General features: G+C 57.6%; 2 protein-coding genes across 7 annotated transcripts in view; one reads left to right on the top strand and one right to left on the bottom strand.

Annotated features, from left to right (window-relative positions):
• On the top strand, window positions 1-19,379 carry LOC117653425 (rho-related BTB domain-containing protein 1). 6 transcript variants are annotated; one of them, XM_034399080.1, is made up of 17 exons: window positions 1-140; window positions 744-821; window positions 9,970-10,017; window positions 13,999-14,201; window positions 14,297-14,400; window positions 14,491-14,688; window positions 14,777-14,984; window positions 15,070-15,312; window positions 15,424-15,509; window positions 15,605-15,725; window positions 15,828-15,974; window positions 16,091-16,114; window positions 16,427-16,540; window positions 16,617-16,787; window positions 16,864-17,106; window positions 17,189-17,337; window positions 17,416-19,379. In XM_034399080.1, the coding sequence occupies exons 4-17, from the start codon at window positions 14,022-14,024 to the stop codon at window positions 17,672-17,674; spliced, it is 2,247 nt and encodes a 748-aa protein (XP_034254971.1). In that variant the 5' UTR covers window positions 1-140; window positions 744-821; window positions 9,970-10,017; window positions 13,999-14,021; the 3' UTR covers window positions 17,675-19,379. The 6 variants fall into 6 exon arrangements, with proteins under 6 accessions (XP_034254971.1, XP_034254972.1, XP_034254970.1 ...); XM_034399081.1 differs by lacking the exon at window positions 744-821 and having other exon boundaries at window positions 34-140; XM_034399079.1 differs by lacking the exons at window positions 1-140; window positions 744-821 and adding an exon at window positions 3,784-3,884.
• LOC117653091 overlaps window positions 18,576-19,454 on the bottom strand; it is a 12,621-nt gene continuing 11,742 nt past the window's right edge. The window contains exon 11 of the mRNA XM_034398464.1: window positions 18,576-18,695. Coding sequence (XP_034254355.1) covers window positions 18,576-18,695 — 120 coding nt within the window. The remainder of the gene's footprint in view (window positions 18,696-19,454) is intronic.

A 19,454-nucleotide genomic window follows, 5' to 3' on the forward strand; every position in this document is an offset into this window, starting at 1 on the left:
CGCGCCGCTGCAGCGACGTCGTCGTCGGACGCGGACTACGCGGACTTGGAGGACGCCCCAGCAAGTCGGTGGAGTGCCAAGTGCGCCTGGCTGGGCATTTGAGTGATCCGGCGATCTCCTGTCGCCTCCGCTCTTGTCAGGTTCGTGTGCCGCTTTGCCTTCCCCAGCCTTCCCTCGCCGCTGGCTCTGGCGGGCGCGGGCCTGAGCCGACTTAGCCCTCGCCGCGCCAGTGCCTTATTGATTAATTCTGCAACGGTTTTGCGTTGATTTTACCGCCAATCCGAACCCCCCGCGCTTACCAGTGGGTCGGGGTAGGTCCTTTTTCGCGGTTTTGGCCTTTGAAGCGGAATGACATTTTGGCCGCGGCCGTTAAAGGCCGCTCGCCTCAAATGTAAACAAGATATTTCGCTCCCCCGTGAGCTCCTGTTTTACTGCAAATTTGAAGCTAAATGCTATTTCGCTTTAAAACTAATGGATTTTATTGCTTTATGGAATGAAGCACTGAGTCTGTACTGTGGGTTGTTCAAATGTGGAGTTGTGCCTTCTAGATATTTTTTTGAATTAAAATTAATGAGACACGGTTCTTGCTAATTACGCGTTTATGCCCGTGAACTTTTAGTTTTTGCGCTCTATTACGATCGCTTGTAATTTTGCACTCATTATGTACAGTGTTTTTTTTACACAAAATCTTTTTAGGATGTGTGTTTGTTTCCATAATTATAAATATTCTCCTATTTTTTTAGATGGGAATTTCTGGGCCATCTGCAAACCATTTGAGACGGAGTACCCTCCCGACAGGAATTCTTTTGTACTTAGCACTGGTGAGTGTTTAGCTGTTTCTCTCTCTCTCTCTCTCTCTAACCCCCGCGCTGCAGCTCGCGGCTCGCGGGCTTCCATTTGTATCGGTTTTTGTCCCTGCTGCCGGCCGCGCTGTCCGCCCGCTCGTCCGCCGACGGCCTTTTGTTCCGCCCCGCCCCCGCTTGATGAATGAATGTTGCGCGACATGCTGCCTTCCTCGGGGGCCTGGCGAAGCGCTCGCCCGATTGAGCCTAGATGCGATGCTGGTTGCTTGCTAGCGTTGCTAGCCACGCCACTGGTCCAGGCTGGTCGCAGCGCCCGGCCGGTTGTTGCGCTTCTCAGTGTAGTGCCCCTGTATGATTAGTCCCGGAAAGTGTCTCGGGGTCCCGGCCGGGGCCGCGCGGGTAGGGGGAAGGAGGTGGGGTCGGGAGGTCCTGGTCCCCACTACTGGACAGCTCTGTCTGGCTCGTCCGACTACCGCGTCCCGAAATAGCCTCGCCTCGTGTTGTTGTGGGTGGGACTGGACTGGCTGGTGGGACGGCCGGGCCGTCGGCGTGGTGCAGGCCAAGGGCCCCGGGGCCGCCCCGCCAGCCCCGCCTTGTCCAGGGCACACCTCGCTCTGGGTGACGATGACGAAGCCGAGGGTGTCGACTCGACGGCCCGCCCCCTCGCCGGGACGCAGACCGCGCAATGAATTGGCTCTGATTGCTCGGCATTGCTTGGCTGGAAACGGAAAGTGTCTCTCTGTCTGTCTCTCTCGCACCCCTGCTGCCGGGCGCGCCATGAGTGCGAGGGACACGGCGGACCGAGCCTGCTGGAGGGCTCTGAAATTAGTGCGTGCGTGACGCGGGGCGTGCAGTTGGCTCTGCGGCTGCTATTTGTGTCCAGCATGTAGGTCAACTGTTGGCGTGCGTGCGGGGCAGTGCTGCTCGACCTAGCCCTCGACCAGGGCGGGATGTATCGCGCCGCGCCGCCCCGCGCTGTGCTGTCCGTCTCAATGGAGTGCATGTGGGCACGCGACGCCGCGACGCCGGGCGGGGCGGAGGCCGGCCGCAGCGAGACGCCGCGCCCCGCACGCCCGTGGGGCCGTGAGGGTCCTGGGGGTGGTCCTGGCGGCCCCGGCGGCTGGGAGGGCGTGGAGGGTGGCGGGAGGAGCGAGTAGGGTAGGTCGGTGGCGGCGGGACGCGGGGCGGCACGCTGCGCACGCGTAGCGCGTAGCGCCGTCCTTGTCGCGCGCACGCCTCCGCCAGCCTGGCGGCGTCGTGTTGTTGTCGCGCGCTCTCTCGCTCCCGTTGCGCAGTGCGTCGCGGCCTGACACGGCGTGACCCCTACCCGGTGTGAGTGACCCCCCGCCCCCCTCCCGAAAGGGCTCCGCTGCTCTCGCCGCTCTCGCTACGCCGTTCGCTTAGGGCCGAGCGCCGAGCAGCGGCAGGCGGGCGGGCTGGGGCGGACAGGGGCCCCTGGGGGGCTGGGCTCCTCTCTCGCGAAACGGCGACCGGCGCTGCCTCGGCGCTCCCTGTCCGTATGGATGCTTTGTTCGGGCCGCCCGTGCACCTGCCCCGTTGGCCGCCTCTGGCCGCCCTCACACGGCCCTTGGCCCTTGCCTACCCTGCTGGAGCCGTAACGCCCTACGAGAGTAAGAAAGGCGGAGCCGTGAGAGCGACTCGGAATCAGTCTGCAGGTATTCATCTCGAAACGCGGCCTGCCGCCCCGCGCGACCCGCAGACAGACTCGCCCTGTCGGCACGGCCCGCCCCCCGTCTCGGCCCTCTCCGCGGCCCGCGCCCCGGGCATGCTCCCCCCGTGCGGCATGCAATCGATTCTTTCCAGAAAGGAGCGACTCGGTGACTCTAGATGACGTGGATGGAAGCTCCGTTTGGTCCTCCCGTACCGCGCCCCGCCCCGCCCCGCCGCGACCGTTCCGGCCTGGCAAGCAGGGCCTGCAGGGGGCCGCTGGGGCACGACGGCGGGCACGGCCCCTGGGCGCACTGACCTCCGCGTCGGGGCAACGCCGACCAGGCGGGGCGCTAATGGTTCGAGTGTGTGTGTGTGCAAGGGTGTGGGTGAAAGTAGCCTGGGCGGACGTTTACGAATCTCTTCCGCTTTGTCTCCATGCCTCCGGTGGTGCTGCGTGCGGTGCTGTAGTGACGCGTTGCGCTCCCCGCCGGTGGAGGTGGACCAAGGCCAGGCGGCGGCGTCGGGCCCGGGGCTGTACCGGGGCTGTACTGGGGCTGTACTGGGGCTGTACTGGGGCTCGGTGGGGGCGCCGTCCATTCATCGATATCCGCATGCAATTTGAATGGGCCCCCGCAGGCCGGGGGCGCTCGGGGCGTTCGACCTGGACGTGGCCGTCGTGGACGACGACGGTGACCTGGCGGCCGCGGCGGCCTCGGGTATTGTTGGCCGCGGTGTGCATGATGCACGGGGTGGGCGGCCCGTCGCGGCCCGATGGGCCCGGAAGGAAGCCAGGGGCGAAGAGGGGTCGATGAGCGGGGCGTCTAAGGTCAAGGGTCATCGGAGGCCTAGGCCCTTGTTCGGCCTGCCGGGCCTGCCGATCTGGAACGCGACGCCCACCGCCTGCCTGCATATCTAAGGAGCGATGATGAAAAGTCAACAGGCACGCTAGAGTGGGACACGGTGTTGTACTGCAGCAGCAGGACGACGAGGGCGCGCTTGCCGCCGTGAGGCTTCTGGAGCCTCGGCTCGCCGTGGCAGTGGCATTGCAGTCGCCGCCGTCAAGGTCGCCGCCGTCGTGGTGCCGGTTCACCTGCAGACCGATTCCGAGAGTCGTTTTCGTCGCTCTGTCTCGCTCGCACTCATGGCGCGTCCGCTACGGAATGAGGCCGCTGCTCGTGCATGCCGCCGCGGCGTGGTGCTCGCGGTCCAATGCGCCAAGCCGCGCTTTAGCAGTGCCGAATCTGGGGGATTTCCACAGCGTCGCGGCGTGGCGGGGCGGGGCGCGGCGTGGCGTGGCGTACGGAGAGCCGCCCGGGCCTCGTCGCCTCGTTCGTCGCTGCTGAAAGCAGTCGCGCGACGCCTGCCCGGGTGTCACGTCTTGCAGTGCACGCTGCAGCGGCCAGGTGCCAGGTACGTCAACGTCGGCCGAACTCAAACTGGGGTGCCGCTTTCCCCATGTGAAGGACAGCTCTCCCTGTTTTGAGAAACCCGTTCCGGGGCTCCTGCTCCGTCAGGCTGCCGCTCTGGTGCGCGCCTGTGGTGGAGAGGGCAGGCAGCCCTGCGCAGCGCCCGCGTCTTGCGGGAGTGCATAGCCTTCGCATCACAGGGGCGCGCCGTTCCGCCTCGCCGCGCGCGGAGAGTGGAGTGGTGGGTTTGGCCCGCCCCCTGCCGCCCCCTGCCGCCCCCTGCCGCCCCCCAGTCGCCACGTCGCGGCGTCCACGGCCCAGGGCGGCATGCGCTGAATGGGGGGCCCCGATAGGGGTGCTGGTCGGGCCGGGCCGGGCCGGGCCGTGTCCAAAGTTATGAATGAAAGCAATTCGACGCGAGAAATGGGGCGGCGGCACGCACGCGGCGCGCGGTACGCGGCAGCGTGCGGGAGATTGGCCAGGCGGTCGAGCCGAAGGAAGAAAATCGTTGAAAGTGCCTCTCGGTTCGAAATTCGCTCGTTTACCTCTTGCTCGGATTTTCCCTTTGAATCCCGCCCTTTCTCTGGCCATCGCGAAGTCTGCCTTCTTCACTCGCCCCTCGGCGCGAAGACGCGATGCAACCAAGTGCGGCGATGACTCCATCGAGCAGCAGCGCCTCGATGGTCTCGCCCGTGCTCGCCGGTGCTCATGCACTGCCAGCCCCTGTGCAGCTCGGCGCGGCGCGAGTCTGGAGTGGAGCACACTGGAACACCCCCCGGGGCCCCCCTTGCGCCCCTCCACGGCCGCGGAGGCACTGGGATGGGGCTCCCTCGGCCCCCCCGCAGGGCGCGCGGGGAAGGGGCGGGGGTGGGGGTGCCCAGGTCAGGGACCGGACGGTCGATCCTGCCAGTGACGTCAGAACCGGAATCTTCCCCCGTCCACCCCCAATCCAGGGGTACCAACGGTACCACTGTGCGGCCGAGGCTTAGTTTGTCCTCCTTGCTCGAGAAACCCCGAGACAACAGACTTGTTTGTTTGCTCGGTTTCATATCTTTTTCTCGGCTGTGCCGCTTTGCCACCTGAGTGACCGAGCGGCTGTCGCGGCTGGTCGCGGAGGGTGAAGGTGATTTGCACGGCGAGATGCCGCCGCGCTGTCAGGCCGTCAGCCTGTCGCGGTGCGGCCGCCGCGTTTGCCGAGCGCTTTATTATTTATTTGTTGTCGCTGCCCGCGCCGTGTGCCGCGCGCTGTGCACATGTCGGAGCGGTGTTGTTGCGACGTGTGCTGTGTGGCCCGCACCGACAAGGTCACCGCTAGCTTCAATTTAACGACACACTCTTTTCGAGAATTTTTAGTTTACTGTGTTTGTCACCAGTAGTTTTGCAGGAATTTCACAGAAATTCATGGGACTCTTTACACATAAAAAATCATTCGGATTCAGCGTTCAACTCCATCCCAGCGCCACCGCTTTTAAAACATGCTCACTTATTTTTAATTTTTAATGCACCGAGTTTGAGTGCGCTTGGTGATGTGGTACAGTGCGGGTTTGGCTTCTGTCTCCCTTCCACCTGTACTGCGTCTCTCTCCCTCTCACTCACTCGCTCAACCACTCGTGGGCGTTACGTAAAATGAAGATGGCGGTGATTTTGCCGGGCAGCCCGGCCGGCTGCAAGCACGGCGCAGCAGCCGGTTCCGGCACTTAAAACGTCCTCCGTCTCTGCGACGCAAATGAGTGCCGTGTTGATGCCCCCCTCCCCCTCCCCCTCCCCGCCCCGCACCCAGATGCTCGTGTATGCCGGACGGACGTCTGTATCGATCACCAGCCCTTTTCCGCGCGGGTGGGGGTTCCCAGTTCCCAGTTGCCAGTTCCCCGGGGACGCGACGCTCCGGCTCTGCTGCCTTCGCCGAGGAGGCGAAGCAAGGCGAAGCGAGTGAATGACACTTCTTTTCTTTCGCCGTGCGGTGCAGGGGGCGGGCCGGGTGCGAGACCAGTCTCTCCGAGTCTCTCGCAATCGGCAGCGCGTCAGGGGGAGAGCGAGACTCATCGTCGTTCCCCAAGACGAAGTAGGAATCAGTTGATTCCAATCATCGCGAACGACGCTCCACGATTTTAATTTCTGTAGGGAAGTGGCATGCTTAGGAGCTTTCCCGCGACCGCGGTCCTCCTGGACTCAAAGCTGTGGTGAAGGCACCTTGTGCTGCTATACTTGAAGACACATTGGTGCTGTGTTGGTTAATGATACCGAAGCCGTACCCCGCCCCGCGCTGCAAGCTCCGCGTTAAGGAAGTGTGGCGTGCTGGGGGCAACGGCCCTGCGCGCCCCCCGCCTGCCCCCGCCTGCCCCCGCCTGCCCCGCCCGCCCCGCCTGCCCCCGCCCCTCGCCGAGCGCTGGCCGCGCGGCGCGCAGAACCACGACCACCCCCGAGGGCGCTGAGAGTGTGCCCGCGCTGCACCCCTCCTCCTCGGGCGGGGCGTGCGTGTGTGGGGCGCCACGCACCGCAGCAGCACCTCAAAGTGGCCGTCATCTCGTTGCCCCGCGTGCCCCTGCCATCTGCCCGTCGCGGGCCGGCTCCAATGAGCCTGGCAGAAAACACAAGACTGCGTGACGGGGTGCGTCGAGGCCGGCGGCCGGCGCGGAGGCCCGCCGTGTTGTGCCGGCTGCTGCGCCGCGTCGCCCGTGACGCGCCGCACCGCGTCGCGCGGTGGGCGGGTCTCTGACCCTAGCCGAGCGTGGAGCGGAGCGCGGAGCCGAGCGCAGGCGAACGGTGCGATGGCAGGACGCGGCGCAGCGCAGCGCCCGGCAGCGCGGCAACCCATTCTACTGGACCGTCTAACCGTGCGCCGCTCGGTGCGGCGTGCGAGGCCCTGGGGCACAGCGCACGCAGCGGCCGTGAATCCCTCACCCCTCTGCTTCCACCCTCCATGGAGGGTAGTGCACTACTCGACTTGGCAGGGCGCGGTGCACAGCCTTTCGAACGTTAAGAGTGCATCTCCCCATGTGAGTTTGCGATCGTGGATTGCCGTCGGCAAGGAAGGGTTGATCCCTGACCCTGCTTGTCCGCCCTGGCGGCCCTGGCGGTCCTTCGTACTGATGTCGGGACGTGCTGCCGCCGCCGCCGCGTCGAAGGGCCACCACGCCGCCGATAAGGGTGTGATGGCTTTCTCGGAGACCGGAGGGCCCCGCCTGGCTGCCTGGTCCCCGCTGGTCCCCCTGGCTGTACTCGGTCTGCTCGCCGCAGGGCTTTATGGCGGGGCTGCCAGGCTGCGCGACGGTCGTTACCCCATCACGGCCACGCCAGGCCATGCCAGTCACCCCGCAGGACAGCGCCGCGCCGCCGTCGACGTCGACGCCGAACTCCCCCGAACGAACAGTGCGCCTGTGTGTTAAGGCTTGAGCCGCAGCAGCGCGCAGCGTTCGGTGTCGATTCCGAAACGTGGTTTCTCCGCGTCGCGCTGTCTCTCTCGCACTCGTGGGCCGGCCCGGCCGCGGCCCGGCGGCCCGTTGGGGTGCGAGAGAGACAGGACGACGCCCTGCCGCTGCTGTTCACGTCCTGGCGTGAATCGCCGCCCTCCATCAAAGTCAGCGCGGAGGAGCAAGGAGCGATGGGGGCCCCTGGGGCATGGGGGCCCCTGGGGCATGGGGGCCCCTGGGGCCAGTCTCGGGGGCGTCCGGCGGGGTCCTGTGGGGCCAGTGGACTGATTCCGAGTGGACGTCCCGCGTGGGTGCGAGAGAGACGGACCGACGGGGACCTCAACCACCTCCACCCTGTCGTTAGGCAGCCGCCCCCGAGTCTGCCGGCGATGCCACTCCACTGCAAGTCCACTTGTTGCGTGACGTAAACACGTCATCCCCGATTGCGCCGCTGTCATGCATGTGCACCTTGTCCGACTCGAGGACCGCGTCTCGCTTCCCTCTTTTTGCCGGCGAGTCCCGCGCAGCGTGTGTTTGCGCAAGACAAAGCTCGTCCGAGGGCTTCCGATTGGATCCCAAGTTCGAGATCGACCCAGTGTATCGACACGACTCGGCGGAGGGGAGTCCGCTCTATTCTGGCATGGGCACGCCACTTTGCGGAGGGAGGCAGCCTTTTCTGGTCTAGTGGCGCGACCTGCGGAGTCGTTTTCTTCGCTCTGCCTCTCTCGCACTCATGGGGCGTCACTTGTGGGTGCGAGAGAGACAGAGCAGCGCAGGTGACTCTCGGAATCAGTGTGCCGGCATCCCCACGGTGTGGATTTTCTATCCAGACGACGAGTGAAAGAGCGTCTCTTTTGTGTCGGACGACGCTCCGCGCTCCGCCCCGCGCCGCCCCGTTACGTCGCCCGACCGAGAGGCAGCCGAGGTGGCACGAGCCGATAAGCTGACCCTCGCCGCGGCGCCCTCCATCTCTCTCGCACCATTCCGAGACGCGGAGGGCAGTGCGAGGGAGACAGAGCGAAGCGCAGTAGCAGCAATAAGCGGCTATAAGCAGCCAGCAATAAGGTGCCGCCCTCGCGTCACGTCTGCAAACCGCCCTTGCCGCGCCGCCCGCTCGGTTCGATGCCCTTTAATCCGCGCAGAGCAGGCCGGGTTAGAATTGGAGCGCCTACTTCGGCCGCGGAGATAAGATAAGCCTTGTCTTTGTTTTTGTTGATGTTGCTTGTCGTGGCAAGTCCGCGGTGTTATCAAGTCGCGTTGTGATTATAAAGGGAGGAGGCTGGGTTTACTTTGTCGGCATTGCGTGGCTGACTTTTTGACCCTTTTTACACTGTGCCAACCGCGCCTGATGGATAGGCAAAAGGGCCGTGGAGATGCGACCGCGGCCTCGGCCCCGCACTCGTGTTTGCCAGTGTAGGCGCCTGCATGGGCCGCGGGCCTGTGTGGCCTGTGTGGCCGCCACACTGTGGAGGCCCGTGCTTGTGCGGCGCCCGGCCTGGCTGCCTGGTCGATGTGCACAGCAAATGGACTCCAAGCAAACAGCTGTGCAGTGCTGTGCGCGGTGCGCGGCACGCATTGCACCTGTGTCTCCGTGTGTCTCCCTCGCCTCGCGCGCCGCGTACCGACGGGTAGCCACGCGTCACGCGGCGCACGACTGCGCGGCTATCTGTCCGAACACGACACGTGATCCCGTCGATACACTGTCAGTTTCCCCGGCCTCTCCGCGCCGCACAGAAGACTCTGCACTAGCAGTGTGGCGATCGGAATCGGGGGTTCGGATGGCAGTAATTGGACTTGGGCGGTCCGCCGGTGTGGCCGAGGCCCTGCTTGGCCGTGCTGCGGTGCCTCGCGGCCCCGCGGCCGGCAGCTACACTGTGGTGTAGCGCGGCTGAAATCAATACAGGTGGAGCGGCCCGGAACAAGGGGGATGGATCGCCCTTCGTCCTTGGCCCTGCTTTCACTGCCCCGCCGCGCCGGCTCATTCCGCCTCGCTTGCACTCAAGGGCCGCTCCACGCGGGTGCGAGAGAGACAGCGCGGCCATCGCTGGGGCCCAGGGGGCCCTACCGGGGCTGCACTGGCTCGATTCGTCCATCCGCCTGGCTGCCTGCCTGGGTGGCTTCATTTTCCGGGCCGCGAAGTACGTGTCGTGTGAGCCGCCGTGCCGCCGCGCAGTCTGTCTCTCTCGCTCTCGGGGCGGGACCTAGGGGTGCGAGAGAGACGGCGCTGCCTGCTGGAGGCGGCCGAGGGCGTGACGCTGGCAGGGTGATGGATGAGGGCGCTGTGGTGTGCCGACACACGCGCCGACGGCATGGCGACCTCCCCGACGACGACGACGCCGAAGTGGAAGCCGAGGCGACGCGACGCGCTCGTGGCTGCGGCGGCTCAGCGGGCTGGAACGCCGTGGAGGTAGGCAGCCATGGAGTTCCCGCGCACGCGTGCAGGAGGGTTGCCTACGCGCCATCACCATTACCATTAAGGGCTGGCGGCCCGTCTCGTCGCGTCCCTGTCTGCGTGTATCCCCTCCCTCGCCCCGCCCCGCTTTATCACTTGTTTGCCTTCGTGTTGAAGGTTCAAGGGCGTGGGGTTCCCTTTTCCTGAGAGGAGTGGTGCTCCTCTCTGATGCCAACACTGATTCGTCCGGTGCCCGAGTTAACCTCTTCTCCTCTTTTCTGTTCCAGACCTTGGAGACGCGGTCCGACAGGGCGCTACAGATTCACCCCACGTAGGTGCGTATCGTCGTGTCGGCGTTGTGAGTGGGGGTCTCGTTGTCACAGACGGGCAGGGAGTCATCGGAGCTGCTTGCCCGTCGTCTGGGTGCAGCGTGGGGCTCGGGGTGGGGGCGGAGTGGGGGACCGGGGACCGGGACTGAGTCATCTTCTCTCTCCGCCGGGCGCCGGCAGCGCCGGCAGGTAGTACAGCTTGTTTTTCCCGGTCGTGGGTGCGAGACGGCCCGGCGGCGTGGCGAGCGCGCAGCGTAGTACGGCGGCACGCCGCAAGGCACGCCGCAAGGCACGCCGACACGCCGGTTCGGTGTTTTGCCGCGCGGCCGTTGACATGCCCGGCCGGCATGGCCCGGCACCGTGCACCGTGCACCGCGACCTCGTCGGGTCCGCGTCGCCGGGTCCGCGTCGCCGTGCCGCCGTCGCATCGCTCTCTTCCCAGTGGCACCTACCCGGTGGCACACACCTCGACGCCGCGAGCGCTGCAGTCGCACGGAACACGGAACTGACAGCCTGGTGCGCGCTGCGCCTCTCTGGGCTGCGCCACTCTGGGCTGCGCCACTGCCTGCACTCGCGGTGGCCGCTCGCTCGGCCCGCACGCCCGCTGCGTGCCTGCACTGTGCGATGCAGTGTGTGCATAATGCAGTGGGGACGTGAGGCGACAGCAGCGACTCCAGTCGGGAGGGTCACGACCACCATGGCTGGATCACGAGTGCACCACGATGACCATGGACAGACCATTGTGAGCCGCGGTGAAATTTGACCATCGACTGGCCGTCGTGACCCTGGATGCAGCACACTGGTTCCGAGAGTCGTTTCCGTCGCTCTGTCTCTCTCGCACTCGTGGGGCGTCCTGTGTGGGTGCGAGAGAGACAAAGCGACGAGAACGACTCTCGGACGGTCTACAGCATGACCATTTGGAGGGGGCGTGACCATGGCGCCAATCGCGCAGCATCACGCTCTTGGCGCCGGACTCGCGAGGCACGCCGTGCATGGGCGGGGCGGGGCGGGGCGGGGCGGGGCGGGGCGGGGCTCGCGGCTCGTCTGCTTGCGGCGATTGGCACGCGCGGGAAGGCAGAAGGAGCATCGGAAACCGGTAGCAGCTGGTATATGCCCGATAAGTTGGATGGTTGGTGTGCGGGCGGCGCGTGCCTGGGCGTGCCGGCGCGGTCCGCGGCCCGGGGCGGGGGCCCCTCGAGGTGCCCGCCTGCTGCACCGCCAGCGGGGCCCCGCCAGCCCCGCCACGCGCTGCCCGCCATCAAGGGCCCAGCCCTTAACGACGTCCCCCTCCACTCCGTGTTTGTTTGCCCCGGCGCGCCCTCGCGGCACTTAGCTGTTGGGTAGGCTGCCACACTGCTACCGCGCTACCGCTGCGTGCGGCCCGGACAATCACCTTGTTTTGATAAGGTTGACCCGCGCCTGGAATTTTTTTGCGAGCTTGGCATTCTCTGCGGCGCGGCCGATGCGGATGTGGCGGTGACTGGCGGTGACTCGACAGGGCTCGCCCGGCGCGCTCTGGTGCGTAATTTGGTTTGCCTGGCCCCGCCTGGCCCCACCCGGCCCTGCGCAGGTGGGTGACCCTGGAGGCCTGGAGGCTCGCCTGGAGGCCTGGAGGTTGACCTTGGGTCGGACGCCTCAGCCTGCCTCCGCGGCCCTCACTGTGAAGTGGAAGGTCGCGCCGGCTCGTGCGCCGACGTACGGTACGCCCCCGAACATAAACAAAAACAACGTTGGAGTCGAGGAGAAGCAGTCTCGATCTATGACTGTGGTGTTTAAGTCGCGGCGCACGCAGCCCTCCGCACACAGTTCTATTTACGGGCTTGGGGGCGGCGCTTTTATTTTGGTGTTCGCTCGCGTCGGCAACGCGTTGAGAGTCTCGGCCAGGCTCGGCCAGGCCCCCATTCCTGGAGGCGGAGCGGGCGCGCCGAAGGAGAGAGGAAGAGAGGAGTGTGTCGCCGTAAAGCTCGTCCCGAACGGGTGTCCCGAACGGTTACCAAACCGTCTCCGCTGAGGTTTATCTCGGGTCTCCCATCGCGCTGCGTCCGCGGTTCGCGCTGCTGCGTCGCGCCGCTCAGTTTATGAGTAAAAACGTCTTGTGTATCGTTCCTTCGCGCCGCGGAGGGGGGGGGGGCTGGGTTTGTGTGCTCAGCGTTGTGTGGTCAGCCGTTCGCACGGCGCGGCGTGGGGAAGTGGGGAACCTCGATCGGCTTAGGGGGTCATCCGTGAGTGGCTTCCGTGCGGACTGTCGAGGCATTCCACGGCGAGGTGCATGCCGACCGGAAGTGCATCAGTGGAGCACCTCGAAGTCGGCTGTCTCGCAACAGGTGGGCAGGCAGGCACCAGGACGCCGGCAAGGGGGAGGGGAAGGGAAGGCCTTCCCTGGAAGATTGTCTCTACGAGGAATGTGGTTTGGATCGGTTGTTGTGGCCCGAACGTCTGATAAGCTTGGCGGGGCGGGCGGGGCGGGGCGGGGCGGGGCGCGGTGGCAGCAGGTCTCATCGGGGCGCCGCGCGGGCGAGCGGCAAGGCGGCAAGGCGGACGCGGTACCGCCGCGGCGAGGCGTGCTCGCCGCTACGCGCTACGCTGCTCGGCGTGGCGGCCTGGCGGCCTGGCGCGGCCGGCAGTCGGTGTCGGTGCGTGTTGGTGGCCGCCTTGTGCTGCCTTGTGCTCGCTCGGTCGTACGCGGCGCGGCGACGCAGCGACGCAAGACGCGCGTGTGACGTACAGTCGGTGCAGCGCGGTGCAGTGCAGTGCAACTGGTGCGGCGCTCTGGCGCTCAGCACAGCGAGGTGCCGGGGAAGGTCACTGTGAAGACAGCCAAGTGCGCGGTGCAGTACGGCGGCCCGCCTTGCCGCCGAGCCAGTCCGCGCTCGGCGCCCACCAGAGAGGCCGTGCCTGTGACCGTGCCCGCGAGCCCCCGCCGGCGCACGGCGCCGCACGCTGGCGCCCAGGGTGGTCGCCGCAGGTCGCCGTCAACCGACTCCGAGGCCCGGCGCCCTGGCAGGGCCGTCCTCGCCTACGCCCGGGGCACAATGTCCATTCGGCGCAGAGTACGTCGCGCTGCCAAAGTGGAGAGCTTATCCGCGTGGAAGAGACGGCCTGCGTCGCTGCTCGGCCGTGCTCAGGCAGACGAGTGCCGGGTGCTGCCGGCTTGGCCGGGTGTGCGAGCAGCGCTAGCAGTCGCGAAGCTGTATGCCTCTTGAACTTGCGGCAAAAGGAAACGAGCTCCCTGTGTCCTGGGCATTCCCTGTCATGAGACGCAAGCTAGCAACACGGTGCCGGCAGCCGGCAACGCCTTGGCTTTTGCTGGGCACCTGGTCGTTTGCCGCCCCGCCCGCACGGGCACGGACACCGCGCACGGATTGCCAGTGTGCCCGTCCTCCGCCCCGGGGAGGGGATGCAATGCACCGGCCGGGTCCCGAACCGGGCGCGACGGGGCACTATGGGCGACCACGTGGTTTCCTACGGTCCGCCAGAGGCAGCCAAAGAGCTGGAAAGAGCCAAAGCGCACTGCGCGGCGGCCCTCGGCCCTCGTGCCTGCCGGGGCGGGGGGAGAGGAGGGGGCACCGGTGCGGCGCCCCCTCTGCTTGTTTACGCCGTGCCCGCCATGCCGCGAATGGACTGGAGGGGGCCGGGTAGGGGTTGGTGAGTTGATTGACTCGTCGACATAAACACACTGGAGGGATCAAAGTAATTTTTAGGGGGAAAGGAACCAGTCTCTTCCACTTAGTAATTGGTCATTCCATTGGGGAATGAGATGATTATGGATAAGCTCTTCTACTACTATCAGTCATTCAATATTAATCACGGAACTAGTAAATGGGATCAGTGTCCATTTGGTGTAGTTTGGACGGCCTTGCCACAAGTTTCCAGGTAATTGGAAGAAGCTAGCATCATTGTTTGTGTCCTGGGGTCAGGAAAGGTTTTTACCGAAGAATTTGTTTCTTGTTTCACACTTAAATGACCTTGCTCTGTTGATTGTTTCAGATTTGGGGAGGTAATGGGTAATAATGGATAATGAACAACCTCACCAGGAGCTGGTGAAGTGCGTGGTGGTTGGCGATACTGCTGTGGGTAAAACAAGACTCATTTGTGCCCGAGCTTGCAATAAGCAAGTGTCACTCTCCCAACTTCTCACCACGCATGTTCCAACTGTTTGGGCTATTGACCAATACCGCATTTACAAAGATGTAAGTTGTTTTCAGAGATGTCATTATTCATTCCATATATATGTAAATTATGTTTGCCAATTTTTTCTAACTATCTCATTTGTAATTTTTTTAAGGTCCTTGAGAGGTCATGGGAGGTGGTTGATGGTGTCAATGTATCCCTCCGCCTTTGGGACACCTTTGGGGATCATGAAAAAGATAGAAGATTTGCTTATGGCAGGTATGGCATAACTTGGTTCCAAAATTTGAATCACAGCATCACATTGCATGCACCCTGTGATTCTCATCTGACTGTTTCATCCCTTCTTAGGTCAGACGTGGTTCTGCTTTGCTTTTCTGTGACATCACCCGTGTCACTCAGAAATTGTAAAGCTATGTGGTATCCAGAAATCAGGAGATTCTGTCCCCAAACACCTGTCCTGTTAGTTGGCTGTAAGAATGATTTGCGATACATGTATCAAGATGAAGCATACCTCAGTATCTTTAGAGAAAATGGTTCATTTCTCAGGTAGTTGTTGTTTTTAAAATACTTTCAATTAATTTTTAACTTTACAAGAGAAATGTCTAATTGCTGAAACCCCATGTTTATTTTTTAGGGCTACAAGAAAAAGCGATTTAGTTATGCCTGACCAAGCAAGAGCCATAGCTCGTGAGCTTGGGGTACATTATTATGAAACAAGTGTTTTATCATATTATGGAGTGAATGAAGTGTTTGAGAATGCCATTCGGTCAGCTCTTATGGCTAGAAGACAGCAGAGGTTCTGGATGACAAACTTGAAAAAGGTGCAGAGGCCTCTTCTTCAGGTCGGTTTCATAGGCATAGCTTTAACTTTGCTTTTGTGTTACATGACTGACTCACTTTACCTTACTGAAACTTTTCCCTCTACAGGCCCCTTTCAAACCTCCAAAACCACCTGTACCAGAGATCCATATCTCACCCAGTAGCTATGATAACCATATGAGGGAAATGTGGATTCAGCAGGCACACACTGATGTAATATTTGTTGCTGGGTCTGTTGGCTTCACTGCACACCGGTTCATGTTGGCGTCGGCATCACCTCTTTTGCATCGAATCCTAATGACTGACTTTAGCAATGAACTTAACACGCGAAGTTCAAGTGAATCATCAATGGTAAATACAATATGTTTTCAAATAGGTTTCTTCTACCTGCATTCAAAAGAAATAAGTGCTGTAGATTAAAGCCAAATGTTTAAATTCTTTGTCTGTATCTTTTGTTTTAAGGTCAGTACATTTGGAGAAGCGACTCAAGGTGACTTTAATGATGATACAGAACATTTAATAAGAGTAGATACAGGAAAACCCTCAAGGTGGGCAATAGTTTTTCAGTTAATATTTATTGATTTTTAATTAGGAATGGAAATTATCTGAGTAAGTCTCATATTTTACGAAATGCTTCTTGTAGAGTATGGGAGCAGCTAAAACGGCGATCCAGCTGCCAGATTCTTACATGTGACAGCAATAGAAGATTAGATGTGTCAAGAGAAATGGACCATCCAGCTTTTTTATCCATTAGAGTGCAACAGGTACAATCTGCACCTGGACTAAGCTGAATTTCAATGCTTTTTCTAAACTGGTTTTATTGTAAGTTCTTAAGGTCTTACTCTTTCTCATTTTCTTTTTGAAAGTGTGAAGGCCTAGACCATCGAGGGAATCCGAGTTCATCACTTCAAACTGTCATCACTCTATCAAAGCTGATCACTCCACAAGCTATGAATCAAGTTCTTCAGTTTATGTACACAGGAACTATCGACAGCCAGTATTGTGAACTGCAGGTTTGTATTTTTTTGTGTCGAATTGGTTTGATATTTTTATGTATCCTTTTTCACTAACCAGTGGGCATATCATTACAAATTATATTGCACTATTCATTGCTCTATTCTTCTTTCAGACTGCTCCTATTGGACTGTTATTGGTAATTAATTCAAAGGCAAAATATTCACTTTCTTGCACTAGTTTTTCTGTATTGCATGCATTGCATAATTGCATGCAATTCTGTCTATTTTGGTTCACTGCAAATTTTTAAAAAAAATTCTGTTATTTTATCACTTACCTCAGTTTTTATGAAGTATTAATTAAGAGTAAATAAGAGTTAAATTGTATATCTGTGCATTTCATTTCTGAAGTCGTAATATTAAAAACTAGCTGAGCTTGAACAATGTCTTGCAAGTTTGTACTGAGTGTATTTGAGAGAATGGCTGTACATTATTATTTAATGCTTTGACAGGAAATTCGACAAGCTGCTGAGTTTTTGGAGTTATCAGACCTTCACCTTTTTGTGTCAAATGTCCATTCAAGAGAAGAGTTCCTGAATACTGAACTAATTCTGCATTATCGGAAGGTATGCATCAATGTTTATGTGGCATGATTTCCTGCGTATTCAAAATGCACTGGAAAACCAATACTCTTTTCCGCAGGACCTCAAAAAACGTTTTCAAGATCTGTGCTTGGGACATGGCCTATTCTCAGATGTGATATTTCAACTAGATGATGGCCTGTATCCTGTTCATCGAGCTCTCTTAATGTCAAGATGTGACATGTTTAAGGCCATGTTTTCTGGTGATTTTAGAGAAAGTAGTGCTAAAGTGGTAAGTTGCCATAATTTAACTAATAAACTTACCTCTGGAAAGTAAAATTTTATATGAATTTAATCTTTATTTACAGATCATGTTTCCTGGAGTGGCCCAAGATACCTTCATACAACTCTTAGTTTATCTTTACACTGATGACATCAGTGGCACGGTTTCTTACCTGAAGTGTTTAGAATTATTAGAAGTAGCCAACCGTTTGTGTCTCCAACGACTAATAACACTTATAGAACAGAAAGTGGTTGAACAGTTATCTGTCAGGTGTGGGACGGATGGTGATGTAGTCGAGCACTGTCTAAGGCTACTGGAGCCTTGCAAGGTAAAAGCATTTTCTCTATTGTGCACAAAGGCAGTCTTTTGTAAACTTAGTCTCAAATAATTTTTGTTCTTGTCTCTTTTAGTTACACAATGCTGATCAGTTGGCTGATTGGTGCATGAACCATCTGTGCACGAACTATAACAAGTTGTGTAAGAGATCTCCGAAATTGCTTCGTCAACTTCATCCAGAAAATCAAGAATACCTCAGTGAACACAGGTGGCCTCCAGTATGGTAAGCTTCTGTCCAAACTTAATTTTGTGACATCCTAGAATTAAAGGTACTTAACAACATCCTTGTTTAACCGCTCAGGTATCTTAAAGATTATGATTACTATGAAAAGTGTGCATCTGAAAGGGAGAAAGAAGAGAGGCCTCTTTTAAAACGGAGCAGTGCTGGCTGCCTCTGCTTCTCCTCCAAAGCGAGACGCAGTAGTGCTCACATGTCGAGCACAGTCGACAACTCTGCAGCCATCGCCACTGATGCCATAGATGTTGATATTGAAGTGATGGCCGAGGATGGCCCTGGCCCAGTCCCCGTCCCCGAGGCTTCTAATGCTATGGACATGTGACGGCGGCCTCGGCGGCCGTGCCGCAGTGCTGCGCTCTTGGTCGGCATTTCTGCCAGTGTGGGAATCATCACGCTGGCACTCTGTATAGTTTACATTTTTATCTAACAGCAAAGTGGCAATTTGTGATTTCTTTTTTGAAGACTTCATGAACTGACACTCATTTGTATATAAATATATTTTTTAACTGTGTGGAACACACAAACAACTGAATTTGTGGTGAAAGTTTTGCGACTGTATTTAGATGGATTTTCAGAATTACAATGAAAACGGAACTGAATGTAATTTTAAGAAGTAATATGATGGTTTCTATTATTCCAAATTGCTGGACAGATTTGTATGATTATTATTAAAAATAAATGCACTTTATCATTATAATAAATCATGCTTTTATGTCTTGCACTGCCATCGAGAAGTATTGCTGCAGGCTTGATAAATAAGTGAGCTGGTAAATGATTTTCCATGTGGGCTCCTCGTAAGTAATAAGTATCACATTCTAAGTTATCTTTCTCTAACTATCAGCTCCTCAACTTTTGCTGCTGATTTCTTACTTGCAAAATGATCTCATCAAGAACATTGTCTGTTTGTCAAATCGTTTGCAGTGCATAATGTCAAACTTTGTGCTCTCTTTTGATTTTTGACTTGTGCGACCATTGAATGAAGGTGTCCATGGTGTTACAAATGAAATAATGTACTTCACTCTTGTTTGATTCATGCAGTCATTTTTAAGATCAACTAGGGTTTACAATTCATACTCTCCCTAAATTTGTGGCTGTGCCATTGAACAAGGATTTTAATTAGCTTTGTTTTGTTTTTCATTGAATTAAACAAACATGAAACTTTTATGATGCATTCAATCAAAACAAACAGGAATCATGTGGATGGTATACTTGATATGGATTACTCAAGCTCCAACATCCATATCTACATGCCAGTAAATTTTGGTTTTAAGTGAATGAGTCCTGTTGCCAGAAATTCCTTCTGGAATAAATATTTGTCCTCTTGCCTTAAGAACTGTGTTTTTCTAAGGGACTTTTGTATTTTCCAAGCAATAATGGATCTTTTGAATCAATTGCACCCAGGATTTTTACTGTCCATGACAAGATCCATAACGGATGTAATATTTTTCCAGGGATTTTGCAAGCCATTAAGTCCTTCCAGGAACAGGTCTGAGCACAAGCTTAGAAACCTAAGTGACCTCAAATACATATTTGTTTTGTGTTAGATTCCCCCACTTTTTTCATTTAATAATATTGTGAGTCTGCTGTTTCATATTTAATATCGGTTACACGTTTGTTCAATTTTGTAGTCACACCTATTTTATCTTAAAAGTTTACGTGGTGTGGTGACTATATAATCTTCTTTTGAGTGAGAAGGATTTATTGTCTGTGATTCTATTTCATGCCCTCTGGGCCAATTTAGTGCAAACTTTTAAACATCAAATTATGCATTGTGTATATGTCTATGGTAATTACTTTCCCAGTAATTTAATTTAGGTTAGAACATTGATAGTACAAATGAATCACAACAAAATGTTTTTAATGTTTACAGTTTGTATTTGCCATGCGGAATCTTAGAAAAAATTAATTGAATAAAATTTAGTAAGGGTTTAAAACTTTTTAGTCATATCAATGTCTAATATAGTGGATCCTGCTTACATGTTCCATATTACTTAGGACAAAATAACAGATTTCACAAAGTTATACTAGAAACACCAGTACCTTTCCCTTAAGCATTGTAATTTCATGGAAGTTGTATTTGTTGTATGCGGGTTCCACTGTAC

Source organism: Thrips palmi, unplaced genomic scaffold, assembly GCF_012932325.1.
Source record: "Thrips palmi isolate BJ-2018 unplaced genomic scaffold, TpBJ-2018v1 HiC_scaffold_8, whole genome shotgun sequence".
NCBI lineage: Eukaryota > Metazoa > Arthropoda > Insecta > Thysanoptera > Thripidae > Thrips > Thrips palmi.